We start from the raw sequence: 25,209 nt of genomic DNA, 5'->3' as shown, positions 1-25,209 counted from the left end.
TTGTATGTATTGTATAAAGGTACTTAGTAATACATTCTTTTTGTGTAAAATAGTTTTTGTGCGATTTCATATATTTCATTTAATGTGTTGAATAGCCATTTTGGCCGTGATTTATTTGTGCATACTAATAAGTATAATTAGTTTTTGTAAGATTCATGTTTTGAGTTGAATTAGTATATAGTATGATTTCTTTTCATGTTTTGACATTAATGGCTGAGTATAAACACTGAGCATTCTCTACAAATAAAATTTGGTATAGTTGTTTCATGTATTCATGTATTAGTGTTAAAAAACACTATTGGCCCTGATAAGATTCCTTTAAAAAAAAATAAAAAAAAACTCTTGGACTTTGGCTTTCTTTTCGGTTTAATGATTGGTCACTCTGTTGGATGTAATGTATAAATGTAGATCTATAAAAATAGATCTTAATCACACATTTTTTATCTAATATTATTTGTAGCATTACTGTCACTGTCAATTATATGACTGTATCGCATTCTACAATGTGATTCTACTTATTACTCTATAATTTGGGTAATAACCTCCTCATAATTATGAAATTCTAAGGAATTTCACACAAATAATTACCACCCATATGGCACTATGTGAACTATTGTCTCGGATTGGCAGGGACATGGCCCAGGGGGTATGCACCAAAGCTGCATTAAGAGTACTTACAAGCGGCTTTGTTCCCCAAGGAAGTTCTTAGGTCTTTTAAGTCGTAAGAACTGATCCTCCGGATAATTTGAAATGTTTCTTAGATGCTCAAATTCTGAGTTGTCTAATCGTTCGAAGAATTTCCTTGATATCTTCTGAATGAATTTATGTACAGTAGGAATTTTTACATCCATTCTTATGTGCTTGTTTCATACAAACCAACTTGCATTAGGTAAGTGTCGCAAAGTTTCATTTTGATATCTTTCAAGACGCATTAAATTTCCAGTATTAGCATATAACCATATTGGTGCAGCATATGTGAAGATAAGTCTTATAGCCATTTTGTACAGGTGTAATCTGTTCTTAACAGTTAAAGCCGATCTACTTGTACGCAACTTCCTAATGGTCTGCTTGGCAATATCAGCTTTAACAATGACTTCATTGCGATGTTTTTTGAAGCATAACGTTTTGTCAATAGTATCGCCAAGATAGTTATTGTGTGTTCTAGGTGCAATCAAATTCCATCAACTTACAAGCGGCTTTGGTATGCACCAAGGGCGTAGCGAGGGGGGGGGGACTTGGGGGTCTGGTCCCGCCCTCGAAATGTGAGAAAATAACCGAAAAAAGGGAAAAAGATGGCCAAATCCATTGTTCTGTCACTTTGGTCCCCCCCGAAATGAAAGTGGTCCCCTCCCGAACGAAATTTCTGGCTACGCCCCTGGTATGCACTGTATGCGATTGCAGTTGGCACCCCGGTTCCACCAATCAAGGTTTCAGGTTTCAGGAAGCGAGCCGCTCCAGCGACACTGAGCTATAAGTAAACTTACTTATAGCTCAGTGTCCTGCGATTGGCTGCTTTCTTTTCTTTTTTTCTGTAACCGATGTCTTCCGGGAGGATGGAGTCAGCCGTTTCAAAGGCGTAGGTTTTGAATGTTTCCCTCCAAACATTGGATGAAACACACGCCATTCTTCGCGTCAATAACGTTCGCTCGAATAGCGGCGATGTTGTGCTTGTCTGTCACGTTGAGAGCTTCTTGTTGTTTTGAATAGAAATTTAAGAAAAAGATCGTATTGATGATTATTTAAATCGCAAAGATCCGTTCAATTATCGTAATTAATTGATCATCAAGTAAGTTTCCGCGAGGATCCGTTTTTTTTTATACTGTAATGTTCCATGTGTTTCGATCCGTTGATGTCACTTTAGGAAAAAGAAAACATTAAAAATTATCGATGGTGCCTTTTAAATGGTCGCTAATTATTTTGTTTATGCGTACAAAGCGTCCTGTAACTCTACACTTTTTTCTGTGGTTCTTTGTGGCCCCCCCCCCCTCCGCCAGCATCATGCCCACCCCATGTGTTCTTGCACCTAACAACATCGGGGGGGGGGGGGTGAGAGGCTCTACGTACTCAATATTCACTCTCACAAATCATGGCATGATAGCAAAGGTTGATTTCCAGTACGCTGTGGTGGTCGAGTGGTCATAATGACGGACTCGCATCGCTAGGATCCGGGTTCGAACCCCACCGTCGCCATAGTGGTGGTCAGCTGAAGTTGGTTTCCTGTGGTTCCCAACTTCGAGGCGCAAATGCGAGCCGATCTCCCCCATTGAAAAGTCTCGCCACAGAGAGCAACAGGCCTACAATGACTAATTATTCAATCATTACACTTCACTCATAGTTAGAAAAACTGGTGGCAGATGGCAGCACTACAAATAACAAGCATTACACAGAAACAAACTTCATGTCAGGTTTCACTACACGTATACACACATTCCCGCATGTACCAATTCGTTAGAGGTTCCGCAGAGGAATATGGACGAGGTACATGTGTGGTTTAGTAGTAGCGCCACAGGTCACTCAAGTGATTTGTAAATGCGCTGCGGGCCGCCTGAGTGATCTGGAACTGTAAAGCCGTTCACTTGAATGTTTTTGAAATGTGACGCAGGACACTTCAGTGATCTGGAAATATGCAGCGGGTCACTTAAGTGATTTGTGGCACAGCTCTAGATAACCTAACACTGAAACTACCGGAATTTCCGGAAGACCGCTGTTGCAAAAATGCATGACATCTGTGAATATGGATTTATTTTGGATTAAAACAAGTGTCATAAGTACTTGGGTTACCTGTCTTGAAATATTGTCACGTGGAGGTTTTTGGGGGATACAAGGTTAGGGCCTTGCCCCGTGAAAAAGTCATGTTTATATTTTTTGAAATTAGTTTACGTGTTGGTCACGGATATGTGAAGTCGTAAGTTTCCAGGAACTGTTTCACAATCAGTGGGAGAATTTATCCCTCAAGCTGGAGGATCAATTAAAAAAACTCTGATTTTGAAGCAAAAACGCTCGACATGTTTTTTTTACAATTCTAATTAGCAAACTAAAGAACAATCTCGGTTAAAATCGCAAAATAAAAAAATGAAATGTACAATTTTCAAAGTTTTAAAGTGAAAAATTTTTTGCCAGCATTCACACTGTCAATCAACATTGTTTCGAAGTCACGATCAAAATTTTGATTAAAAAATCATTGAATTCACTCAAAGAAAGTGGTGTCCCTTCATCCTCTTGATTGGCAATACGATTTCACTACGTCCGGTTTTGAATGAGTGTGTATTAATTTTGGTCCTGATAGGGATTTGGGTATTAGTCATTTATCCGGACGATCATTCTGCCACGTTTTTTTTTTTAATTTTTTGATTCACGCAATTCGGATTTGCTTTTGATTATAGCCTGGCATGGTGCTTGTGTTTGAACTGTAGCTGGGCAGCAGTAAGTTTTTTCTAATTTGCTACGGCGCAATGTCCTTTGGCGTTTCTTTTTGTATGGTTTTCAATATTTATCTAGTTTAAATTACCATAAGTTTTTTTACTATGATTTCTTGTAGTTTTGTGCTCCAGGTTCTTGTGCTGAAAAATGGGTCCTGACGATTCGATGGCATCAGAAAGCAGTGATGTCAGCAGCTGTAGCAAGACGTCTAAAAAGAAAAAAGTTGTTCACAAGATCAGGAAAAACCCTAACAGATCTATCCTTTCATATGGTAAGCCCGTTCGCATATCTGGATCCATTGATAACATTATATTATATGACCTCCCCAGCTTCTGAACTGATTCTTATTCAAAGTAGTTGTATTGTCTAATAATAGGATACTGTTTGTTTTTCCAACATGTGCATATGGGGAGATAGGAGGGGGGACTGATTGGTCTACTATGTATGTATACGAAGCTTATTCACACAAAAAATGTCTGACTATAATTTTTTCGTTCTTAAATCGATTAATTATTGACACCTATGGTATGTTGTAGGCATAAACCTGAACCTCGATTGTAACAGCACAGTTTTGTGTTCCCTTGAATGCATGACATATCCCAGGTTGCCATGGTGACTAGAAAATTTGTATTGATGCCTAAATTTTTCTAACTGTGGTTGTTAAATTTAAGTAAATTTTCAAATTGGCATCTAACGGCGACACAAAAGTTTCTGATTTCATTGCGCTACATCTTTTTAACATGGGCAAGGTAAAAGAAAACAGGGCTTAGGACCATTTTTCCTTGAGCAAAATACCATATTTGGCTCCTGAGAAATTGGGCTGGCGCCTAAATATTTTTTTCGATTTGCCAAGCCCCTGCTTGAATGTCATTAAAGCAAAATTTGACTACCTAATAATTGAATGGAACCTCAAAATCTGAAATGTCGAAAAGAGCTTGTTTGCCATTCTAGCATTGTTCGTTGACAGGCTAAAGCGGTCCAAAATTTTTCGTAAAGGATGCATAAAAATTTTATTTGCTCATCCCGCAATATACTTTTTACTCGATAAAGACCTGGGTTTTTCCCAGGGAACTAGGTGAGTGAGGAGTACAGAATGCTTTTTTTTTTTTTGCATCCTGCTTTGTTTCCTTGAAATGTAAATTATTATATGTATAATATGTATGTGTTTGTATCTTGGAACAGACAAGATGAAAAAAATGATTACGGGTCTCAGCAAGAACAACAGGGAGCTTGCCAAGCGACTGGAGAGTCGTGAAATCGTCATTGCAGAACAGAATAAGCAGTTGCAGTATTTTCACGAGAAAATCAACCATGTTATTGTGAGTTCTGTTTTGTTTTCCATTATATTAAATGATATAGTTTTTTCGGTCTTGTAAGCAGGGTTGGTAAAAAAACTGGTTTTTTGAAACCGGGTTCTTTTGGTTTAACTCTTTAATGCCCAGATAGAAAACCTGGTAGGTTCGTGAAAATACCAAGTTTTTTGTGTTCGAAGTGGACTCGTCCAAATTTCAGCCACTTTCCCTCTCCCCCACTCTTTCTCCATGAGTTTCTATTCATGCTACCCTTTGCATTGACGTTCACCCTTTCATTTCAATGGATTTTCGGGAAATAATTTGTCTATATACTGAAAACACACCCCTTTCCTCACAGTACGTATTATCTCTTTGTAAAATGCATTTAGTATCCTTATCTTTCTATAAATGAAAATACTGGTATACATGTGTGTGAGTGCAAGGAGGTGTGATCCATACAGGTCTATTGTGTAAGACGGTCTACTGTGTCAGTAAGGAAGGCAGTAACTTTATATAATAACTTAGTATAGTTAGTTAGTAACTTTATATAGTAACTTAAACATAATCAGTCCATTCTCAAGGAGCATTCTAGTACATCAGCTTTTAAAATCCCATAGATAGGGAGTTGCAGTTGTCTTTTCCGTTCCCACCTCTGACAAGAGCTTTCATCTTCTTCCCCGTTGGTCACAAAAGCCCACCAAAACATACCCATACCCCCTAGCTGGGCCGACTTCGGCCAATCTGGGCATTATAGAGTTTAAACCAGGTTTTTTTTTGAATAACATTTATATTAAAAACAAAATTTCTGAAAAATCCTTAACTTTTAATAATTAATTAAAATAAAATGTTTATTAATGTAATTAACATAATTCCCATACTAGTTATTCTATAAATATTTCTTACATTTTAATAAAAACAAACTTTTGCACTATATAATTATTTTATAGCTTATAACTCAAGAAAATATTTTTTTTTGAGAATTCTTAACGTTATTATTAACCCTATAAAAAAAAGTTTTCCCCCGGTTACTCTTTCAATATGCTTGATTAGAACTCAATTTTGCAAAAACTCTGATAAAAACTAAGCAATTACAATGTGTTCAATGAAACATAATTAATGCAATTTAATTAGCAATGACTTACAATATACAGGGTTATTATAACTAAAGTTTTGATTTCAAAACACTGTAAAATAAAAACCACTGGTCACAATGACTTGAAAATTTGTATTACCATTCATGAATGTTCCTGAGGCAATGGAATTTTACTTATGGAAAAATACTTGAAGATGTGTAAAATAGATGACGCTGTACTCATCCAGCGCATGGGGAAATTTGCTAGCAGAATGGATGTGGCAGCCAGTCAAGGCAAAATGATAATACAATTAGCATGGCATGATTTCGTAATTCATGGAAATATCAATTTAAACAAACAACTACAACGTACACAAGAAGTGTTGAATATGTTATCCACTGTGTTCTGGCTCGTTTAAAAACAGATGAGAGTATGTCGTGGTAATAATGTGGATGTGCTTTCAATTCACCAAAATTTTCAATCCGACCACTGCACATAATATTCTGGGGTATCCCCAAAGCCAAAAGTTGCTAGGGATATAGACGCATTCGCCTGTCAGGTAAACATGGCGGCCAGGTGTCATGTCATCTTGTTATTGTCAAAATGGTTCTTTAGCAAATGCTTCGCTGGTGTGGCAATGTGCATCTTGATAAAAGTTGTGCTATCCATCAGGGCTGGACAATTAAAAACAATTAAAAAATTTAGGTGCCAGAGCCAAATCTGTTAAGAGCGAAGCATGCTTTTTTCCCCCAAGAAAAACAGTTTTTAATGGTTTTTTTAACTTTTCCGAGGCTTTAGTTATAATTACCCTGCATATAGCTGATTATCTATATATATAAAATTGATTTTCTGTGTGTGTGTATGTTCTCTATACAAATCTACAATTTTAGATCGATCGTCGCCAAATTTTGCATGTATACCAAATAGGACCCGACTTGAACGATAGGCTACTTTAAAATTTCGTCAGCCCAGGGCAAATGCCCCAAATGGGCAAAAAATTGTCCAGCAACAATGGTTTTTGGGCCTCAACAATCACTTTCCGAACGTTTACTTTGGTTACCGTGGTTCCCTAGAAATGCGTTTCAGACGTGTATATGCCTTTACAACGGTTTGTCACTTTTTTAATCCTGTTAGTATATGTATAATAGTTTATGCCTTTATAATGGTTTGCCACATTTTCAATATACTCTCAGTAATGAGGCTTTTTGAATAGACGTCATAATCATCATCAGCATCGCTTTGAGAGTCAGGAAAAGGGTGATCCTCATAGAAATCAGTGCTAAAATTGTCGATTTTACTGTAGAAATGCGGAAATTAGTGGGATTTTCCACCCCATCAATAATTTTAAAAATTGTATTGAATTCTCGATTTTTGAAATATTCAGTTCGCTTAGAGATATACGAAGCCCAGGAGATTAAATATGAAGTAAATATGCCAAACCTATACTTTTGAGTTGGATATTCGAGCAATATCATTGATTTCATTTATATCTTCTCAAGTATGAAAATGAATGTCTCCATATTGTCTCTTTTGATATTTATTTGCATAAATTCATGTGGGTTAGGATATTTTAAAATTAGTTATGAGCCCGTGAAAAGTGCATCGAAAAAATTCCACAGCTTTAACTAAGGATTTTTGGAAGCTGGAACAGACAGATGGATAACTTGAAGTTCGGGGGGGGGGGGGGTCGAAATACCTAGCGCCCCTTAAAAAAAGAAAAATATATATTCATTTCTACGTTTCTGTGTAAATCCAGATTTGTTTATTTCATGAATCGCGCAGGTCGCCATATTGGTTAACTTGGACACGGTTTGTATGTCCCTCAAGAAAAAGAGAGGGGGATATCACGTGATCCAAAAAAGCCTCATTGAAGAAAACCCGGGCAGCGCCGGGTATTATAGCTAGTCTATATATAAAATTGATTTTCTGTGTTCCTGTGTGTATGTTCTCTATACAAATCTACAATTTTAGATCGATCGTCACTAAATTTTGCATATATACCAAATCGGACCCGACTTGAATGATAGGCTACTTTAAAATTTTGTCAGAGCAGGGCAAATTCCCAAAATGGGCAAAAAACTGTCGGGCAATAATGGTTTTTGGGCCTCAACAATCACTTTCCGAACGTTTACTTTGGTTACCGTGGTTCCCTAGCAATGCGTTTCAGACTTGTATATGCCTTTATAATGGTTTGCCACTTTTTCAATCCTCCCAGTAATGAGACTTTTTGAATAGATGCTATAATCATTATCAGCATCACTTTGAGGGTCAGGCAAAGGATGATCTCCATAGAAATCAGTGTTAAAATTGTCGATTTTACTGTGGAAATGCGGAAATTTGGTGGAGTTTTCCGCCACATCAATAATTTTAAAAATTTATTGAATTCTAGATTTTTGAAAGATTGAGTTCACTTAGAGACACGTTTGTTACGAAGCCCAGGAGATTAAATAGGAAGTAATTAGCCCCAGACCTACTTTTGCATTGAATATCCATGCAGTAACATTGATTTTAACTTTTTATTTACATCTTCTCAAGCATGAAAATGAATGTCTCCGTATTGTCTTTTAATATTGAACTGCATAAATGGTTTTAGTTTAGGTTGCTTTAAAATTAATTATGGGCCTGCAAAAAGTACATCGAAAAAATTCCACAGCTTTAATTAAGCATTTTTTGAAGCAGAAACAGGCAGAGATAGATAACTTGAAATTCAAAGGGGGGAATCGAAATACCTAGCACCCTTTAAAAAAAAGAAAAATATATATATTTATTTTTACATTTCTTTAAATCTAGATTTGTTTATTTCATGAGTCGTCATATTGGTTAACTTAGACGCGGTTTGCATGTCCCTCAAAGAAAGAGGGAGGTATCACATGATCCAAACAGCCTCCTTTAAGAAAACCCGGGCAGCGCCGGGTATTATAGCTAGTTTTTCATAACTCACTTACTACTGTACTTCCTAACCAAACAGTGACCCAGTCAATATTCCATGGAATTTCTATCTAAAAATTTTTTTGGACAGGGAACACCGGCCACTTCAAGAACTGGCCAATCTCTGGCTTTTACTACTGTACAGTAGAACCTTGATTAACTGGGGTAATGTTTGAAATATGTAAAAAAATTCAATATTAAGCCTGGTGGTAATATACAGTATGAGATGTGCTGCTTCCTATGGAAAGAAAATGAAAATGTATTTGAAGATAATGTAACTACTAGCTCACTGGTCTTTGTTTTTTGGGGGCAGCTGGTGTCTTTTTGGATTATAAGAGCACCTGCCCGTGGCATGACAATGAAGTCACCACTGTTACTGTTTCTTTGTGGAGGGAAATAAAGCTTTTGAGATAATAAACCACCATCTGCACATATGTGTGTGATGAATTCCTCATTCATGAATTTGTTCAAGATAGAGCATCAGGATGTAGCGCAAAGTCAGAAAATGCAATAAAAATGAGAAATTTTGATACTGTATATAATTTTCAGCAACTATGATACTTAATATGAAGGAAAATTTATGTTCAGGCCACTTTCTTGGAGATTTTTTTTGGAAAAAAAACCACTTATATATCATCTTACATCATTTAAAGATATACCATCAGAATGTATGCCAAGAATATGAAATGTGGTAAGACTAAAACATTGTGACTAATAATGAACCAATGTGATATTTGGGGGAAAAAATTATATTTAGGCCACTTTTATGTGATTTTTTGAAAAAAACCACTTGGTTTAAAAAGCAACCCTGTTGTAATGTAAAATTATTTCCCCTTTTCCCCATTTTGTTTCTACATTGTAATTTCCTGCATATACAGATGCATATATATATATTAAGAAGACACCAACGAATAAGGCAAATACATGAAAATAAAAAGTCCTAATGCATTTCAACACAAATGGGTGCCGTCTTCAGAGGAAAATTTAACCACTAGTCAAGCTGACCGAGTTTCCCACTTGGGTTGAATACCAAATCTTAACGCTCGGTTGCTCAGCGGAAGAAGTACGTCTGTTCACTTCAAACGTCGTGGTCAGAATGAAGCTGTGAGCCTGCGTGAGATAATAATGCAGCTTCCTGATGGGACACTTGCGGAATAGTGCTATCCTATTGGTCTATTTGAATTTTCTTATAATTCCAGCTCGAAATGAATTTAAGCCGTGGTGTTGCGGGGGTCTACACCCCCGATCACAACAACTCTGAAGGCGGCATCCATTGGTGTTAAAATGCATTAGGACTTTTTATTTTCGTGTATTTGCCTTATTCGTTGGTGTCTTCTTAATATTAATTTCTTTTGTTGTGAACTTATTTCTGAAAATTTATCTAATTTTAAAATAATTTTTTAAGGTTTTTATCTAAAGGTTTTTTCTAAAATCGTTATAACCAAACTTTTAAACCCCCTCATAATGACCTTGAGAATATTCTCGAACTAAAAGTTGTCATTGGGGGGTGGTTATACCAAAAATTGTTTTGTTGTAAATGTTTCAGGCAATGAAAACTGATTTATATTTCACAATATTAACAAAATTAGTAAAAAAATTTAAACTGTTTAGAAGAAAAATGAATATTCTCAATTCTTTAATTTTTACATCCAGGAAAATATTCTCGCCTCACAGCTCTAACAACAGAAATGGCAATAAAATTACCCAAGAATTCATTGCTACTGCAGGGAGTCCTCCATCAAGGGGTTAGGATAGTTTCCTCAATGTATGCTTCATGGCTCCTATTGGCATCACTGTGAGCTGGAGGTGTTTATTTGTGTTTCCATTTATGCTTTGAAGGGTTTTTATAAGTGTGAAAATATTTACTAAACTATTCTGTGGAGCCAAAGATGAACCACGAATTGAGCAACAGAGCCATGGGTGACAAAACGTTGGGAACCATTGGGTTAGGGTACCAACCCCTCGGCGAGATATGTGAAAGAAAACTTGAATGTTGGGACTCAGCAATAATCTCAGTTTATTTTCCTCAATTTATAGTTTTTTTTGGAGAGCCAAGCATATTTTGCTTTCTGAGAAAAACGGTAGAAAATGATGTTTTCTTTAACTTCTCTGGAATTTAGAACCCCTTTCTCATGTTAGCAGGCATGCAGATGTAATTTCCGAAAAGCCAGTTTTGCAAAGGTTGCCGTGGTGACCTGGGCATTTGTGAAGCTCTGTTATACAAAGCCTCATTTCATTTCTGCATTTTAAAATTTGGTGCAGATTTTTATTCTTTAACTTCCCTATTAGCATTTTAGTGCATTTGCAGCGTTTGAAATTTCAATCGAGGACCACACATCTTTTGATTTCTAGTGTATGAATATGAAGGTCCACGAAGCTATGATAAAGATGAACAACCTTGCGAGTCATTTGAATGATGTTGTCTGCCTCCTGTCCGAAGTGAAGGATTTCTCTCGCAAAGCTGTTGGCTTTCAAGACAAGGAAGAGGAACATACGATGACCTTGTGAGTATGGAAGTGGTGGCGATGCTATTGAATTATGACTTATATTATATGGATGTTTGGTCTCAGATCCACAATTTCTCAAAATTAAATAGATTTATTTGCACTACAACACAGATGAATACAAAAACCAGGATTAATACCCAGCATTGATGTTATACATACAATATTGACAAAATCATTAATTAATTAGGCAAAAAAAGTCAGATTCGTGGAGGCGAGTGGGCAATTCACATAAACCAATGTTAATGAAAAAAAAGAGACTTTATCATGATTATTATGTGAGTGTCATTGAGCTGACAGAGAGGAAAAGGGCAATTATATGCCCTGACTGGTTCCCACTGCCATGTTTGGCAGCAATGAACTCTAGGATTAAAAGGTCTTAAAATGTTAACAAATGTTCAGCCAAAAGAGAGAAAGGCTAGATTTTTTCCCAATTTCCAGCAGTATTCATGACCTCATTCCAAACAAGGGGGCGGGGGAATATGTATAAAAAATGATTAGGAGATCCAAAATAGATGCTGAACATGTTTTGCAATATTTATATTAATTTGTAAGAGTGTTTCCATTGAGTAACCAGGTTTTTAAGCGTTTCCTGGAAATTGAAAGGTTATTAGGATTTCTGAAACTGTTGGAGAGTTTGTTCCGCATCACCAGACCAACAAAATTTAGACTGCGTCTCATATATTTGGTTTTGATTGGGAGTGGGATAAGTATGTTATGACTCCTGTGGCATAGTTATGGTGAGAGTTGTTGCATATGATGGTATCATAATATCTGTTCATTTTAATGCCTTGAAACATTAATATACACAGTAGACTCTCTGTAACTCGACACCCCAAAAGTATTGACAAACATGTCGACTTAAGCGGATGTCGAGTTAGCTAGGTTTCGCTCTAAATTTTTGTTTGATCGTTTATGTGTACATAATTATATGCATTCAAACAATTTCATTAAATAAAATGCTAATTCTCTCATTAATTTTAATTCGGGGTTGTTTCATTATAGAATCAAAACATAAAAAAATGTACCTCATGAAAAATAATCAAGTATGTTTGTTTTTCTTCTTGCAAAGAAAACAAAAATTCTTCTACACTGTTTAGTTTATTTCACAATTGTTCGGCTTGTTCCTGAGTGCCTATAGGAATCGATGTATCATATCTACAACTTTTAATGCATCATGGCGAGAGATGGTGCAGATACTTCTTCATCTGAACTTTCTGTGATTCTATTTCTTCAGAACATGAAGCACTTCCTCTTTGATTAATTGATTCTATAATATCGCCATCTTCTAAAAGTTCTTTTTTGGAAACATCACTGAAATGATAAGCCGGCCAACAGGTTTCAAACATTCATTCCCTTCTGTCGTACTAGTATCACTTTTTTATAAGCTCTGAGAAATTTCTCGAGGGTTTTCGTAGTTCCTGGAAAATGGCGCCACTGTCTGGGGGGGGGGAATCTTCTGGAATGTTCTCCACCAATGGTATTTCTTTGCGATAAACAGAAACCAGTATCAACTGCCGTTGCCAACAGAAGATTGCGATATTTTTTTGAGGACCTCTAAAAAAAAAGAATCACGCCATCTATCATCTATAGGTCGGTCGTAACAATAAGTTTTTCCCTTAGATGAACCCTCACTTCCACTTCTGGTTAGTTCATGTACATTCTGTTGACCAATAGATTTCTTCTTAGGGGCTGTTCAAGTGTATTACGTAAGCAAACTTTTATCCATTTTTGTTCCCCTTCTCCCCCCCCCCCCCGTCGTCGTCAGCAAAATTTCATCATCACTGCCCCCTCCCTCTTAACGCATAATGGTGGGATCAGAAACATATGGGGGAGAGGGCATAGGAGGATCATGCACCCCCCCCCCCCTGGACGAAAATTTTTTTTTAATGCAAAAAATATTTTTCAAAAAATTAGAATTTCGAAAGAAAATACCTTTATATGTTATTATAATCAATTTCTGTTAATTTCAATGCTATTTGAAGGGTAAGAACTCAAAATTTCTCTTTAAGAAATTCATTGTGACCCACCCTTTAAGCCATATATGGTAAACCCACGGACCAAATGTGGCCCTGAAGGTTATCTGATGTGGCTTGCCCCCCTCAAACCTAATTTTGTAAAAATGAACTTCGAGACACACTTACAAATCACTTAAATGACCAGTGACACAATTCCGGAGCATTTAAGTGGCCCGTGGCACATTTTCAGATCACTGAAGTAGGCATCAAAGATCACTTTCATATTTAAAGATCACCCAAGTAACCCGCGACACAGTTACAGAACACTTAAACGATCCGTGGCACAGTTTTAGAGCACTTGAACAGTTCTACATCACTCAATTTACCTGCGGAACATTCCCAGATTACTTAAGTGATCCGTGGCATAATTATGGATCACTTGAGTGATGCGTGACACAGTTCCAGAGCTCTTAAGTGGCCTGGAAACATTTCCAGATCACTTGGATTTGCGAAACATTTAGAGATCACTAATGTAGCTTTGTAGGGCACTTATCTATGGGGGGGAATGTTACTTCAAGTGCCCAATAACTATCGAAAGGGTTTTTTTCCATTTTTGGGGCGCAGAATAAGATGCCATTAAGAATATTTCATATCTTACTATAGGGTAGTTGATGTAAGTCCAATCCCCCCTTGTCATCAAAAGTCAGCAAATCTGGAACCCCTCCCCATCGATGCTGACGTAATACTTGAATGACCCCTTATGTGGGTGATGGCCCTGTACATGATTGCATTTGATTTCAGAACAAAATGCACTTGGATAATTTTTTCAACAGTTTTGCTATTATTATTATTATTATTTATTCCAATAGAACCATGAAAGTACCAGTGACTGGCTTGGACGATGTTCCCAATAACAATCCCCAATGTAACATCAACTTGGCAAATTTTGATATGGATAAGATGCAGATGAGTGCCATAGATGAAGATACAACTCGCTTACTGTTTGAGGAGTCTGAGCTGTCTTCAGGTTTGTGAAAAAATTTTATCTTTTGCACAAATAAACAAATTGTCAATTCATACTCTGCGTACTGGGGTGTATGAGGGTACTGGGGTGTCTTATAGTCACCAGAGGCAGATTTATGGTTTTGTTGCTCTTTTTCAACATTCTAATTTTCTTGACCACTCATTCCTCGAATTTGCCATCCTCAGCCCTAATTCTGCTTAATTCTGTCCCTGGAAATGTGCCTTTGTTTCTAAGTCACTCTTTTGGTCACATAGGCGGATATAGACATGAAAGGGGCTGGGGGGGGGAGCATGATATATGATGCCAATTCATATATACATGTATATGTTAGAGCAACCTGCTCTGTCATTGACACTGTGATATATATATACCCATATCTCAACCCATGTTTTGTCACTCACATCCTTGCACACTTGAGCACTTACTGACCTGGTCTCATTCTCTACGTCACTCGCATGCTTGTACAATCTTTTCATCCCTCACTTGCTTGCAAACTTTCGAGGTCACTCTTTTGGACAATCAGTGGCCTGGTCATCTGCTCTTTTGATTGAAGCTGATTTATGGTTTTACTGCCTGTGGGTTATACAAACCAGGGATGCCATTGACGCGTTATAACGTGTCAAATACCTGGAATTTCGGAAAAGGATGCATAAACATTTTGTTCATGCCTCCTCTGGGATTCATTCTTTCCTAGTTCTATAAGAAGAAAAAAGTAGAGAGAAAACCTCCCAACTTTTTTCTCTTTCTTCTTTTTTTTTTTTAACCATGTATCATGATCACACGACCTTGAAAAACTGGTTTTACTACTTTGCACACTGTACTGTATTGATATACACGCGGGTTGTTGAAGAATAAGATGAGGGATATCTGGTTGCTTTTCCCTGAATGAGGGGCTGTGTACAGAAGTTTCAGATTTCATATTTTTTATTACCCTGCAGATTTTCTTCTTTCGGTTACATACCGGAAATTGCGGTACTTTCGCAGCTATCGGCCGGCATTCAAAGACCACGTCTATACGACCTAAATTCATCTTGTTCCTACAATATTGCGAATGCGTTTTTTTTTTTTTAATCGTAAAGGATTGCAACGGCCATTCAAATTGTAAAACTTTCTCGATATCATGGGGGAAAAAGCGAATCTGTGGAAGCTTGACCTTGAATATCTACAGTTTCATCATCTAGCTGCTATGTGGTAGTCATCGTTTTGCATCGCTAAAATCATGGGTGTGTAAGCAGAATCGGCTTTTGGAGGGGCACAAGGATCTAATTCTTCACAGATAGTATAAAATAAATTATTTTATTCCAATATTTTAATTCTCTACAAAAATATTTTTAATTTTTTATCTCTGTGTAAGGGGTGGGAGGGAAGAGGTCCCTTATAACCTTCCCCCCAAATTTTGCTTTTGGTGAAAATCCAGGGTTGAAACTTGCGATTGTGCAATAATAATCGGCTAAAAATTTTCTAAAGATTTCAAATTTTGAGTTGGCTATTCCTTTGAAAAAAAAACTTCTGGTTGTCATGGCGATCACACAGACCTACACCACAAATATGCATACATTAAACTTCAAATGCACGCATTACCAGTTTAGAGGATAGATGCAGGGCCACAACTGGGAGGGGGGAGGGACAGGTGGGCCTAGTGTCCTGGGCTATGGACTGGAGTGGGGCACCAAATTCACCCTTTATAACTGCTTCTTTTTTTTCTACATTACATGGGCGTGCCAAAATATGTACTTGCCCTGTTTTAGAAAGTATCTAGTTGCGGTGCTAGATAGATGGCACCACCTACTGAACACAAAACATGCCAAATGCTGTTCACACACACATAAGCACACTGTTAAGTTTCTCCAACACAAATCTGACATAGCTCCCATATTCAGGTGTGAAAATATGTGGCAGTTAAATGGCACAGATTAGAGCGGTGGACCATCAGGGAGAGAAAATAAAATCATTTTACCAGGAAAACCAAAGTATGAATATAGGGAATCAGAAGATAAGTGTCTGGAGAGAGAGAGAATCTAATTTGCTTTAATTTTGATCAGAAGATATGGAAAGTGCAAATCTCCCCCAATCTATAAAGGGAATTTATAGATTGATTTATTAGTAAATATATAAATGTGTACCTCCAACTGCTAATTAAAGTGGATCCTGCTTATAACGTTTTTCAAAAAACCGTCATAAAAAATGTTGTAAATAGGAAAAAACTTTAAACAGGAAATCTTTATGAGAATTATTGCTAGGACCAGAAAAATAAGTTGTACTAAGTGGAAAAGCATTTTAAATGGGAGAAACATTATAAGCGGGACCAACTGTATATCAGTTTTAGGTTTATTACAAGTGCGGAATTCCAAATGTTAAATTTTTTTTTTCGCAGTACTAATGAGCTTCTTTGCAAGTTTTTCTTACTAGTAGACAATGACAGTAATTGAACCTTCAGATAGAACATGTTTTTAGAAATGAATTACTTGATTCACAGATACCTTCTTCTCCTACCGAGAACGGCGCTCAGTCTAAACGAAGAATTATAAAGCCGGGTTTTCCTAGGAAAAAGGTTTTCTATGGTGCATGCAGCGTGAAATCGCTGATTTTTTAAAAACCTGAACTTCACGTCTTTTAACCAATCAGCATTTTCATGCTGCACAAGGTGCAGGTAACCTGCTCCTAGGAAAACCCGGCTTAAGCAGGTGATCAACAACCTGGGGCATGCTGGGAAAACAATCCATAGAGATACCAGTGAATTATTAGGGGCATAATTTTTTTCAAGATAAATTGGTTTTTTTTTTTTGTCCACTTTCACTCAAAAAGGACCCAGATTTTTCGAATAACCTGGGTCGGTAAATTAGAGTCCAGTGGCATCTCTGCAAACTTTGCCACCTTTTTCCCATTTTACTAATTTCTTATATCGCTTGGTAAAAAAACATTAGTAATAATTATTTAAACTGAGGTGCCCCCTCCCCCATAAATAAATACAGTAAAACCTCGTTAAGTCGTCACCCTAATAAGCCATCACTCCGGTTAAGTCGTAATTTTTCTTCAGACCTTTTCAACTCTCATAGACCGCAATGTTATTAAATCCTTGTTTACTCGTCGCTAATTTCGGTTAAGTCGTCACTATGAAAAAGTGTGAGAAAGAAGAAGAGACAATTTTTATGGCTCCCATTAAAAAAAGAGCTTGTTAACGGCATTGCCATATGCTTAAAAGTTACCATAAAATCCTATATACCCAAACGGGAACAGTTTAAGTAACGAAAGTTACGCTGCGCAAGTTCATTTGCCGACTAAGGTTTTTGGAATGTTGGGGACTGTTCAAGCTAGATCTCATTTCTGCCTGGGCTCCATTGGAGAAACTGGCAAACCGCGAGCCAGCCAAGCTCTGTCCCAAGAAGCAACGTAAGCAATTCGGCCCCCCAGAGCATCTCCAACAAAACCAAAATTTATTGATACGCCAAAGATTACATATAGTGCAAGGAAATCAAAAATTAATCAAGTTAAAGTCAAAGTGCAACGGGCACGGATAATGAATAATCATAGAAAGCATGGACTCTACTAATTTAGGGCTTGAAATTTAAACAAAATATCTTTGTTGAAAAAAATTAGACGTTCTTTCCCGAGTTGAAGTCTTCTGTTTACTTTTCCCTGCCCAGGGCCCCTCCACAAAGTCTGTTCGAGATTACTTTGTAGTTGCATCATGAACTACTGATGAAGAATTCAAACACTGAAATTAAATTTGATGTATATGTAAAATTAATGTGCAGTAGAGAGTTCTGTTATGAAGAAGAGCTACTTATTCAAACAGTTGCACTGTTAGTCTATAAATTAGAAATTACTAGTATAAATCAAAGTGTACCAGTACATTTCACCACAATAATTTAAATAATAAGAGATAAAAAAATTTCTATTATTTTTTCATCGCAATCTGTAAATTTTATTAATATTGTTATTTTGATTCATACTTTAATAAATGTCATTACTTTAAATTTATACGTTTTCATAACATAGCACATTAAAACTGACGGAACTCCGCTTAAGTCGTTACTCTGCTTAAGCCTTTCATAATTTTTCGATAACTTGAGGTGACGACTTATCGAGGTTCTACTGTATATCAGTTGCCATGGCGATCTGCCATCCAGAATTTGTTGGGCCCTGCTATTTATATTCTCAAGGCATGCAAGATCTGTCCCACGATAATTGAGCTTGTCTGTGGTGTGCATGAAGTTTTTAGAACACACATTTTTTGTGTTGCCTTCCTAGATACATCGGCAACTGTTGGGGTGATTGCTGTTTCAAGATTAACTTTTGTAAATATCTGGCTTACATCTGTTCATTTTTCCCAGAAACGTGCATCATTGCCCATTAAATGGCTTTAAGACACCAACACTTTTAAGGCCTCCTTTGTTTTGAAAAAAAACGTGTGTACATACATTTTTCTGTACCAAAGGCTTTACAAATCCCAAGTCACCATGGGGACTATGATATTGGTATTGGTACCTAGAATTTTTTATGAATGATTGATAAATTGGCACAAAATTTTCTGATTTCATGACACTGTCTTTTGACTTAGGAAGGGATATTGAGTCACAGAAAAGTAAAAAAAAATGTATAGGATAGTTTTCCTTGAGCAATAAAACAAGGTTAATACCTAATTTTCATTTATTTCATCTTTTGATTTGTCCTGTTTTATTCTCATGATACCCACTATAATTAATTATTTCAATTGGTCTAATACAGTGATTTCTCACTTATACACCCCTCTTGCTCATACAGCAGGGCTAGTCTGAGTTGAGTTCCACAAGCAGGCTACTTCACCACACACCAACTCCGGCCATATTGTTGTATGAAATTTACTGCCATTTACGACTTGGTTTGAAAACGAAAGGTGCCATCTATCTGTGGTCGTCGCAAGCTCATTAGAAAAAAATAGCTTATCTATATTATTTTATCCCCCCCCCCAAGTTCAAACCTGGTTGAAACTTGCAGCTACTGGGACTCTAACTTGGGTCCCTCGGATGCCAGTCGAGTGCTCTTTCAACTAAGCTATAGTGACAGATATCGCATGCGGGCCAATCGATTTGATAAATGGGCATCCCTTTCTACAATTGCACTTGAAACAGTGTATAAGCGACACATGCACACTAAGTTTGTTAACAAATCATTTGTAGAAGATACATTGAATTTTAATTACAAAAAAATAAATAAATAGAAGTCAAGTGAAATTGTTATATTGCCTAAGTTTTGATTGATTAATGTGGTTTTGGTGATCAATTTTTTTTCCTCTCCAATGCAGATGCTGTTTTTGATTTTGATGTACCACAGATAGACATGGAAAATCTTCAAATCACTCATAACGGAGAGACGCAAGATACAACGTCGAAACATCAAACCTTCCACAAGTCTTCTTCGTTGCCCAAGACGAGTTGCAATGGCAGCAACAGACGAAAGTCTGGGCTTGTGTTTGGAGCCAACAAGACCCCTCCTCATTCGGAGCGAAACTCCAGCCCAGTTAATGGCGCCCAAACACCCAAAACCCCTGTTCTTTTGTCCAACTTACCAAAAACTTTCAAGTCCAATATACCAAAACCTCTGACAAAAGCTAAAGAGGGAACCAGTCAGAACATTGAAAAGAGCCAGACTGCCACGGATTGTTCTGAGGTTTCAACTAGTGACCCTACAAATGAGAAAGCTGCTGATGAACAAGTCATTTCAAAGAAAATACAAAGAAAAAGGCTGTCCAAGAAACCAGATGAACTGTTGCAGCCATCTTCTGTGGACCACAATCATGTTTGTCCAGCCAATGATGAAAGCGATAGAGTGGCAACCAAGAAAGCGAAATTGGGAAACAGTGTGGCCAGGAATAGTTCAAATGAAAAAGAAGTTGTGTCCCAAGTAAACACTAGAAGAAGAACATTCATTCTGCAAAACAATTCTGATAGTGTTGCCAATGCCGCTGAGGTTGGGGTTCACTCAAATACAAAAGACGTATTACCAAGTGCTCTGTCACCTGATGACCGCAGAAAAACTTTTGTCATGTCCAAAGAGAAAAAGGCATCTGCCAACCAGACGAATGAATCGAAAAAGTCACTGTCTAAACGCAAGACTTTCTGTGTACCGAATAAGAAAAAATTGGCAGAAATTTCTCCAAACTCAGCCGAAGTCACAGAAGAACCAGAGACTCCATTAATTACTTCGACCAAAGATCAACCATCAGTCTCACCTCTCGTGGAGACTAGAAAAGATCAGCTTTTGTCTAAGGAGAATGTGCCAACGGAAAGTCATAGCTTCAATGGGAACATTGGTCATGATGGAGATGATCTTGCAGCGAAGGATTTCCATGTTACTGAACCAAATTTAGTTCCAGATTTACCTGTGGTATTTGAACAAGGAAATGTGTGCTCTTTACCCAAAGCAAAGTCACCCGAAGTTGCTTGCACATTAGTGGCACAAGCTCCTACTGCCATGCAGGTGTTGGATGCCACAGTCCACAATATCGAAGACATGGAGTTGACGGATGTGATCCGTGTTCCCGTGGCTCCTATTGCGGCGCAGCTGCCAAATATTTGGCGGGATGAGGCTGATAAACCTGATGACGCAACCCAAATGCTCTTAACCGATAGCCCAGTACTTCCTCAGACTAGTTCCCAGGTGTGCAGTGATGTTGCAGATATCCAAAGCAATGTTGAGGAGCATATTCCAACAGATGCCAGTCGAGAAGTTGTACAAAAGCTTACTGTGGTCGAGGAAATGGGTGATAAGAGATTGAATGGTAATAATGATAGCATGACCATCAACTTAATTGATTCGCCAATGGTCCTTCAACCTGCATGCATCTTACCAAGTACCAATTTCAAGCACTGTTTAGATGAAAAAGAATCGAATCCATATGACAATTTGCCTACAAAAGGAATCGTAACTGAAAAAGTAAAAAAAAAGAGAACGCCAGTAAAAGGGCTTCAAACAGAAAAAGTTACAAAACCAAAAACTTCATCAAAAAAAGAAAGTAACAAAATAACAAAAATGATAAAAAAACTTCACTCAAAAGTACTTGAAACAGAGAAAAAAGCTACAAAACGGTCTGTTTCTGGGAGAGAAGTTGAAACCGGAAAAGTAGAAGAACAGACTAAATCAGCTGGAGTTCGAGGGACACTAATCATTATGAAAAACACCCCAGTGGCTAAGAAATCAGCCTCCAACAAAAGCGTCATTCCACCAGTCAGTGCAAACGATCCTTGTTGCAGCAAGTCCTTGACGCCAGATGTCACTGGGAGCAGAATCAGGAAGAAGAATCCTTATTTCAAAGACTTTTTCAGTCCCTTCAGTTCACAGGACTCGGATGAGGACACAGATTCTGATTTTGATCTCAGAACGGAGAGCACGAAACTGGCTACCCTTAAAAGATCATCCTTGTCATCACGCTTCAAGAGTATCAAGAAAAAGGACAAGACACCATCATCATCAACTGGGAAAAAGGCACGGAGCAACAAGGGAAAGTCGTTAATCAAAGGCAAATCGCACGTCAGTTTGAACTTTAAGGATCAGCAGCAGACAAAGCAGCTGAATCTGAGAAAATCTGGCAAGGTTTTGGATGTTTATGACATCAGAAATATAGACGAATGCAACAGTGGTTCTTCCATTGTAACTTCTGGTTTGGAGAAGAGCTCTAACAGTAAGCCCAGCAAGGAAACCCGAGCTTCAGTGAGCACACCCACAATTATAAACATTTGTGCTGAGGATGTTTCCCAAATAGACAGTATCGATAACAACAATGAGGACATTTCCATCATAGGCGAAGTGAAGGGAAGTGGCAGGCCAAGAATTTCAAAATTTAAAAGAAAGCCGCCAAGAGATAGGAGCGGGGGTGGAAGCCTTCCTAGTAAAAATAAGAGGCAGAGTGCAAAACGAGGTGAACAGAGTCAACCCACAGCAGACGTTGGAGGCCCAGAGACCAAAGAAACGACATATAATAGCGACGAAGATTTCAGTGTTTCTCAAAGTTCCAAGGGTCGTCACCGTAGCAAATCCAAGGGCAACAAAAAGAAGAAGCCTGAAGCATCAAAAACTGTTGTTTCAGACCTGTGTACCAGCCCGAAGCAGGGCGAAGGCAAGCAAACTGCAGAAGAATCTGCTGATGGCGGCTGTTCCCTGGGAAAGGCAGATCAAGCAAGCGCCAATAACCAAAACCAGCCGATCGTGCAGTTGGCGGATGCTCTCAAGCCCATCAAGAACAGCAGCAATGGAGACTTGGTGAAGAGCGGTTTTACCGTCCACGTCAGGTCTGATGATTGCAGCGACATTCTGAGCTTCAAAGATAAGTTGAATGATAACAGCATCATCAAGGTCTCTCATTCTGACAGCGGTCAAAAAAGAAGTCCATCTGGTGAATCCAAGAAGAGCAACGTCACCAAAGACTTGGACAAGGAGAATAAAGGTACTAGAGTTTCTGATAAATTTGCTATGACTGGCAAAAAAAAGCAGTTTTATATAAGTTGTGGTTAATATTTACATAATTTTACAAATTATTTAACACAACCAATGACAATTATAACGTCTGTCACTTTTACGCAACAACCCAGGTTATGATGTGTTTTCAAAGGTCTTGACAGCATAATCAGTAAATTTCACTTGTTATTGAGTCGCTCAGCTCATGGAGTCATTTTTATTCTGTCACCAGCAGGATTGGTAAGTTTTCGGACACCTGGCAGTTTTTTGATGGTTTGAACTGTCATGCCAAAAACCTCAAATATTGCATTTCAATAGAACAATTTCTATTAAAAATAAATGTGTTCATTGCATAAAATGCCTAAAATTATATTGCATCACGTAATAAATACTCAATATCTTATATATAAATGTGAAAATATGTATGTCTGTCCTTTATACAAATCTACAGTTTTAGACTGATCGTCACCAAATTTTGCATATATACCAAACAGGACCGGGATCGAACCGTAGGCTACTTTAAAAGTTTGTCCGAAATGGGAGAAAACCCGTCAGGCAACAATGGTTCTTGGGCAGCAACAGTCACTTTCGGAATGTTTACTTTGGTTACCGTGGTTCCCTAACAATGCATTTCAGACATGTATATCTGTCATGTCTTTACGATGGTTTGTCACATCTTCAATGCTGCCATTATAACAGTTTATTCCTTTATAATGGTTTGTCACTTTTCCAATCCTCCCAGTAATTGAAGAAAACTCGGGAAGGGCTGGGTATTTTTGCTAGTGATATATATATATATATATACACTGCTCAAAACAATTAGGGGAGCACATGGTTTTAACAAAATTACGCAAAGATGTATACCGATAAGTAACATAAAATTAATCATCCACAATTTAAAGCCTAGCAAGAAACGGAAGAAGAAAACTTCATATGCAAATCAAAGTTCATGACGTCAAAAACCAGAAAAAGGAGATAAGGGCAGAAATCGGGATGTTGCAGAAACGTCTGTTTTACTGCCGTAACTGTGAAATTCGATTGTGCAGTATTTTTTTTTGAGACAATGTGACTTCAGGATGTCTCAACAACGTGATTTACCGGAATCCATGGCATGGCGTGTTATAGGCAGACTGGAATCTGGGCAAACACAACATAGTGTCGCGGACGCTGTTGGAGTCGCCAGAAGTGTTGTTGCAAAGCTGTGGATTCCAAGCCTGATTCCAAGAAACAGGAAATGTTAGACGTCGACCAGGGCAAGGTCGGCCACGCGCCACTACAGCAACTGATGACCGGTATGTACGGTTAACAGCCCGTCGAAACAGAACAGAGAATGCTACGCAACTGCAAAGACGGTTGCTCTTGGCAACAGGACAAAGGGTGTCCAGCCAAACAGTACGTAATCGGCTTCATGAGGGAGGGCTCTATGCACGTAGGCCAATGGTCTGCATTCCGTTGACCCCACGCCACCGTGCGGCCCGAAGAAGATGGGCTGCTGAACATCGAGATTGGGAGCAACATGATTGGAGCCAAGTGCTGTATACAGACGAGTCCCGATTCAGTCTGGAGTGTGACACCCAACGTGTTCTGGTATGGAGGGACAGGGGCACTCGAAATAACCCTGCATTTGTTCGTGAAAGGTCACAATACAGACGAGCTGGTTGGATGGTATGGGGTGGAATCAGCATAGGCAGACGTACGGACCTGCATATCATTCGGAATGGCACTTTGACGGCCCGAAGGTATGCAGACGAGATACTGCGACCTCATGTCATCCCTTACACTGGAGCCATTGGAGATTCCTTTGTTTTCCAGGATGATAATGCCCGACCGCATAGAGCTCGTCTGGTGGAGAACATGCTTAAAGCTGAAACAATACAGCGTATGAAATGGCCAGCGTGCTCTCCTGACCTGAATCCTGGACGACGCATTGCTGCGCGACCAAGGCCGCCTGTTACTGTCCGAGACTTGCAGATTGCACTTCTTGAGGAGTGGAACAGTATTTCCCAAAGTCTGATCGATAACCTCATTGCATCCATGGCAAACAGGTGTGCAGCAGTCTTAGCTGTTCGAGGAGACCACACGCCCTATTAAAACTCATGCATTATCTTTTCATGTTTTTTCCATGTTTTCAAAGAATTAAAGCTTAATTCCAAATTTTTTTACGTCTTTTTTCTGTATTGCGCATTGATACGCGTGTACTATCCATTGTATGCCAATACGTGGCTGTCTCGCACAGTTTTCTTCACTTTTTTGCTTGCTCCCCTCCACTGTTTTGAACAGTGTATTTATGCCCCTCGCACTCTCCCTGCGGTTTTTCTCTCGCATAATTTTACTCAAAAATTGATTTCAATTACGAAATTCAAATTTAATTTTTCCTTTATTGAACCTGATGATTATTAGAGCCCGGAGGTTCAGCTAAAATGCCATAAATGTTTGTTTTGTTTTGCCTATTTTCAAACTTTTTTTTTGTGAAAGTGCCTTTTGTTTTCGTTTTTTCTGCTGTGAATGCTTATTTTGGTGCTATTTTGTGTTTATTTTTGAATTTTGGAGGCCATATTCTGTAGAGCTTAAATGTTT

The 25,209-nt window shown here is 38.1% G+C and overlaps 1 protein-coding gene across 1 annotated transcript in view; it reads left to right on the top strand.

The window, feature by feature from the left end:
- Positions 1-1,585: 1,585 nt before the first annotated feature.
- LOC149067780 (uncharacterized) overlaps positions 1,586-25,209 on the top strand; it is a 30,073-nt gene continuing 6,449 nt past the window's right edge. The window contains exons 1-6 of the mRNA XM_089252145.1: positions 1,586-1,786; positions 3,539-3,691; positions 4,603-4,739; positions 11,066-11,217; positions 14,045-14,202; positions 19,484-22,621. Coding sequence (XP_089108271.1) covers positions 3,568-3,691; positions 4,603-4,739; positions 11,066-11,217; positions 14,045-14,202; positions 19,484-22,621 — 3,709 coding nt within the window. The 5' untranslated portion in view covers positions 1,586-1,786; positions 3,539-3,567. The remainder of the gene's footprint in view (positions 1,787-3,538; positions 3,692-4,602; positions 4,740-11,065; positions 11,218-14,044; positions 14,203-19,483; positions 22,622-25,209) is intronic.

Source organism: Pholcus phalangioides, unplaced genomic scaffold, assembly GCF_987345545.1.
Source record: "Pholcus phalangioides strain wild (caught in Gottingen) unplaced genomic scaffold, Ppha-v1.0 ptg000028l_1, whole genome shotgun sequence".
NCBI lineage: Eukaryota > Metazoa > Arthropoda > Arachnida > Araneae > Pholcidae > Pholcus > Pholcus phalangioides.
The sequence above is the reverse complement of the archived record's forward strand: the minus strand, read 5'-3'. Positions and strand labels throughout refer to the sequence as shown.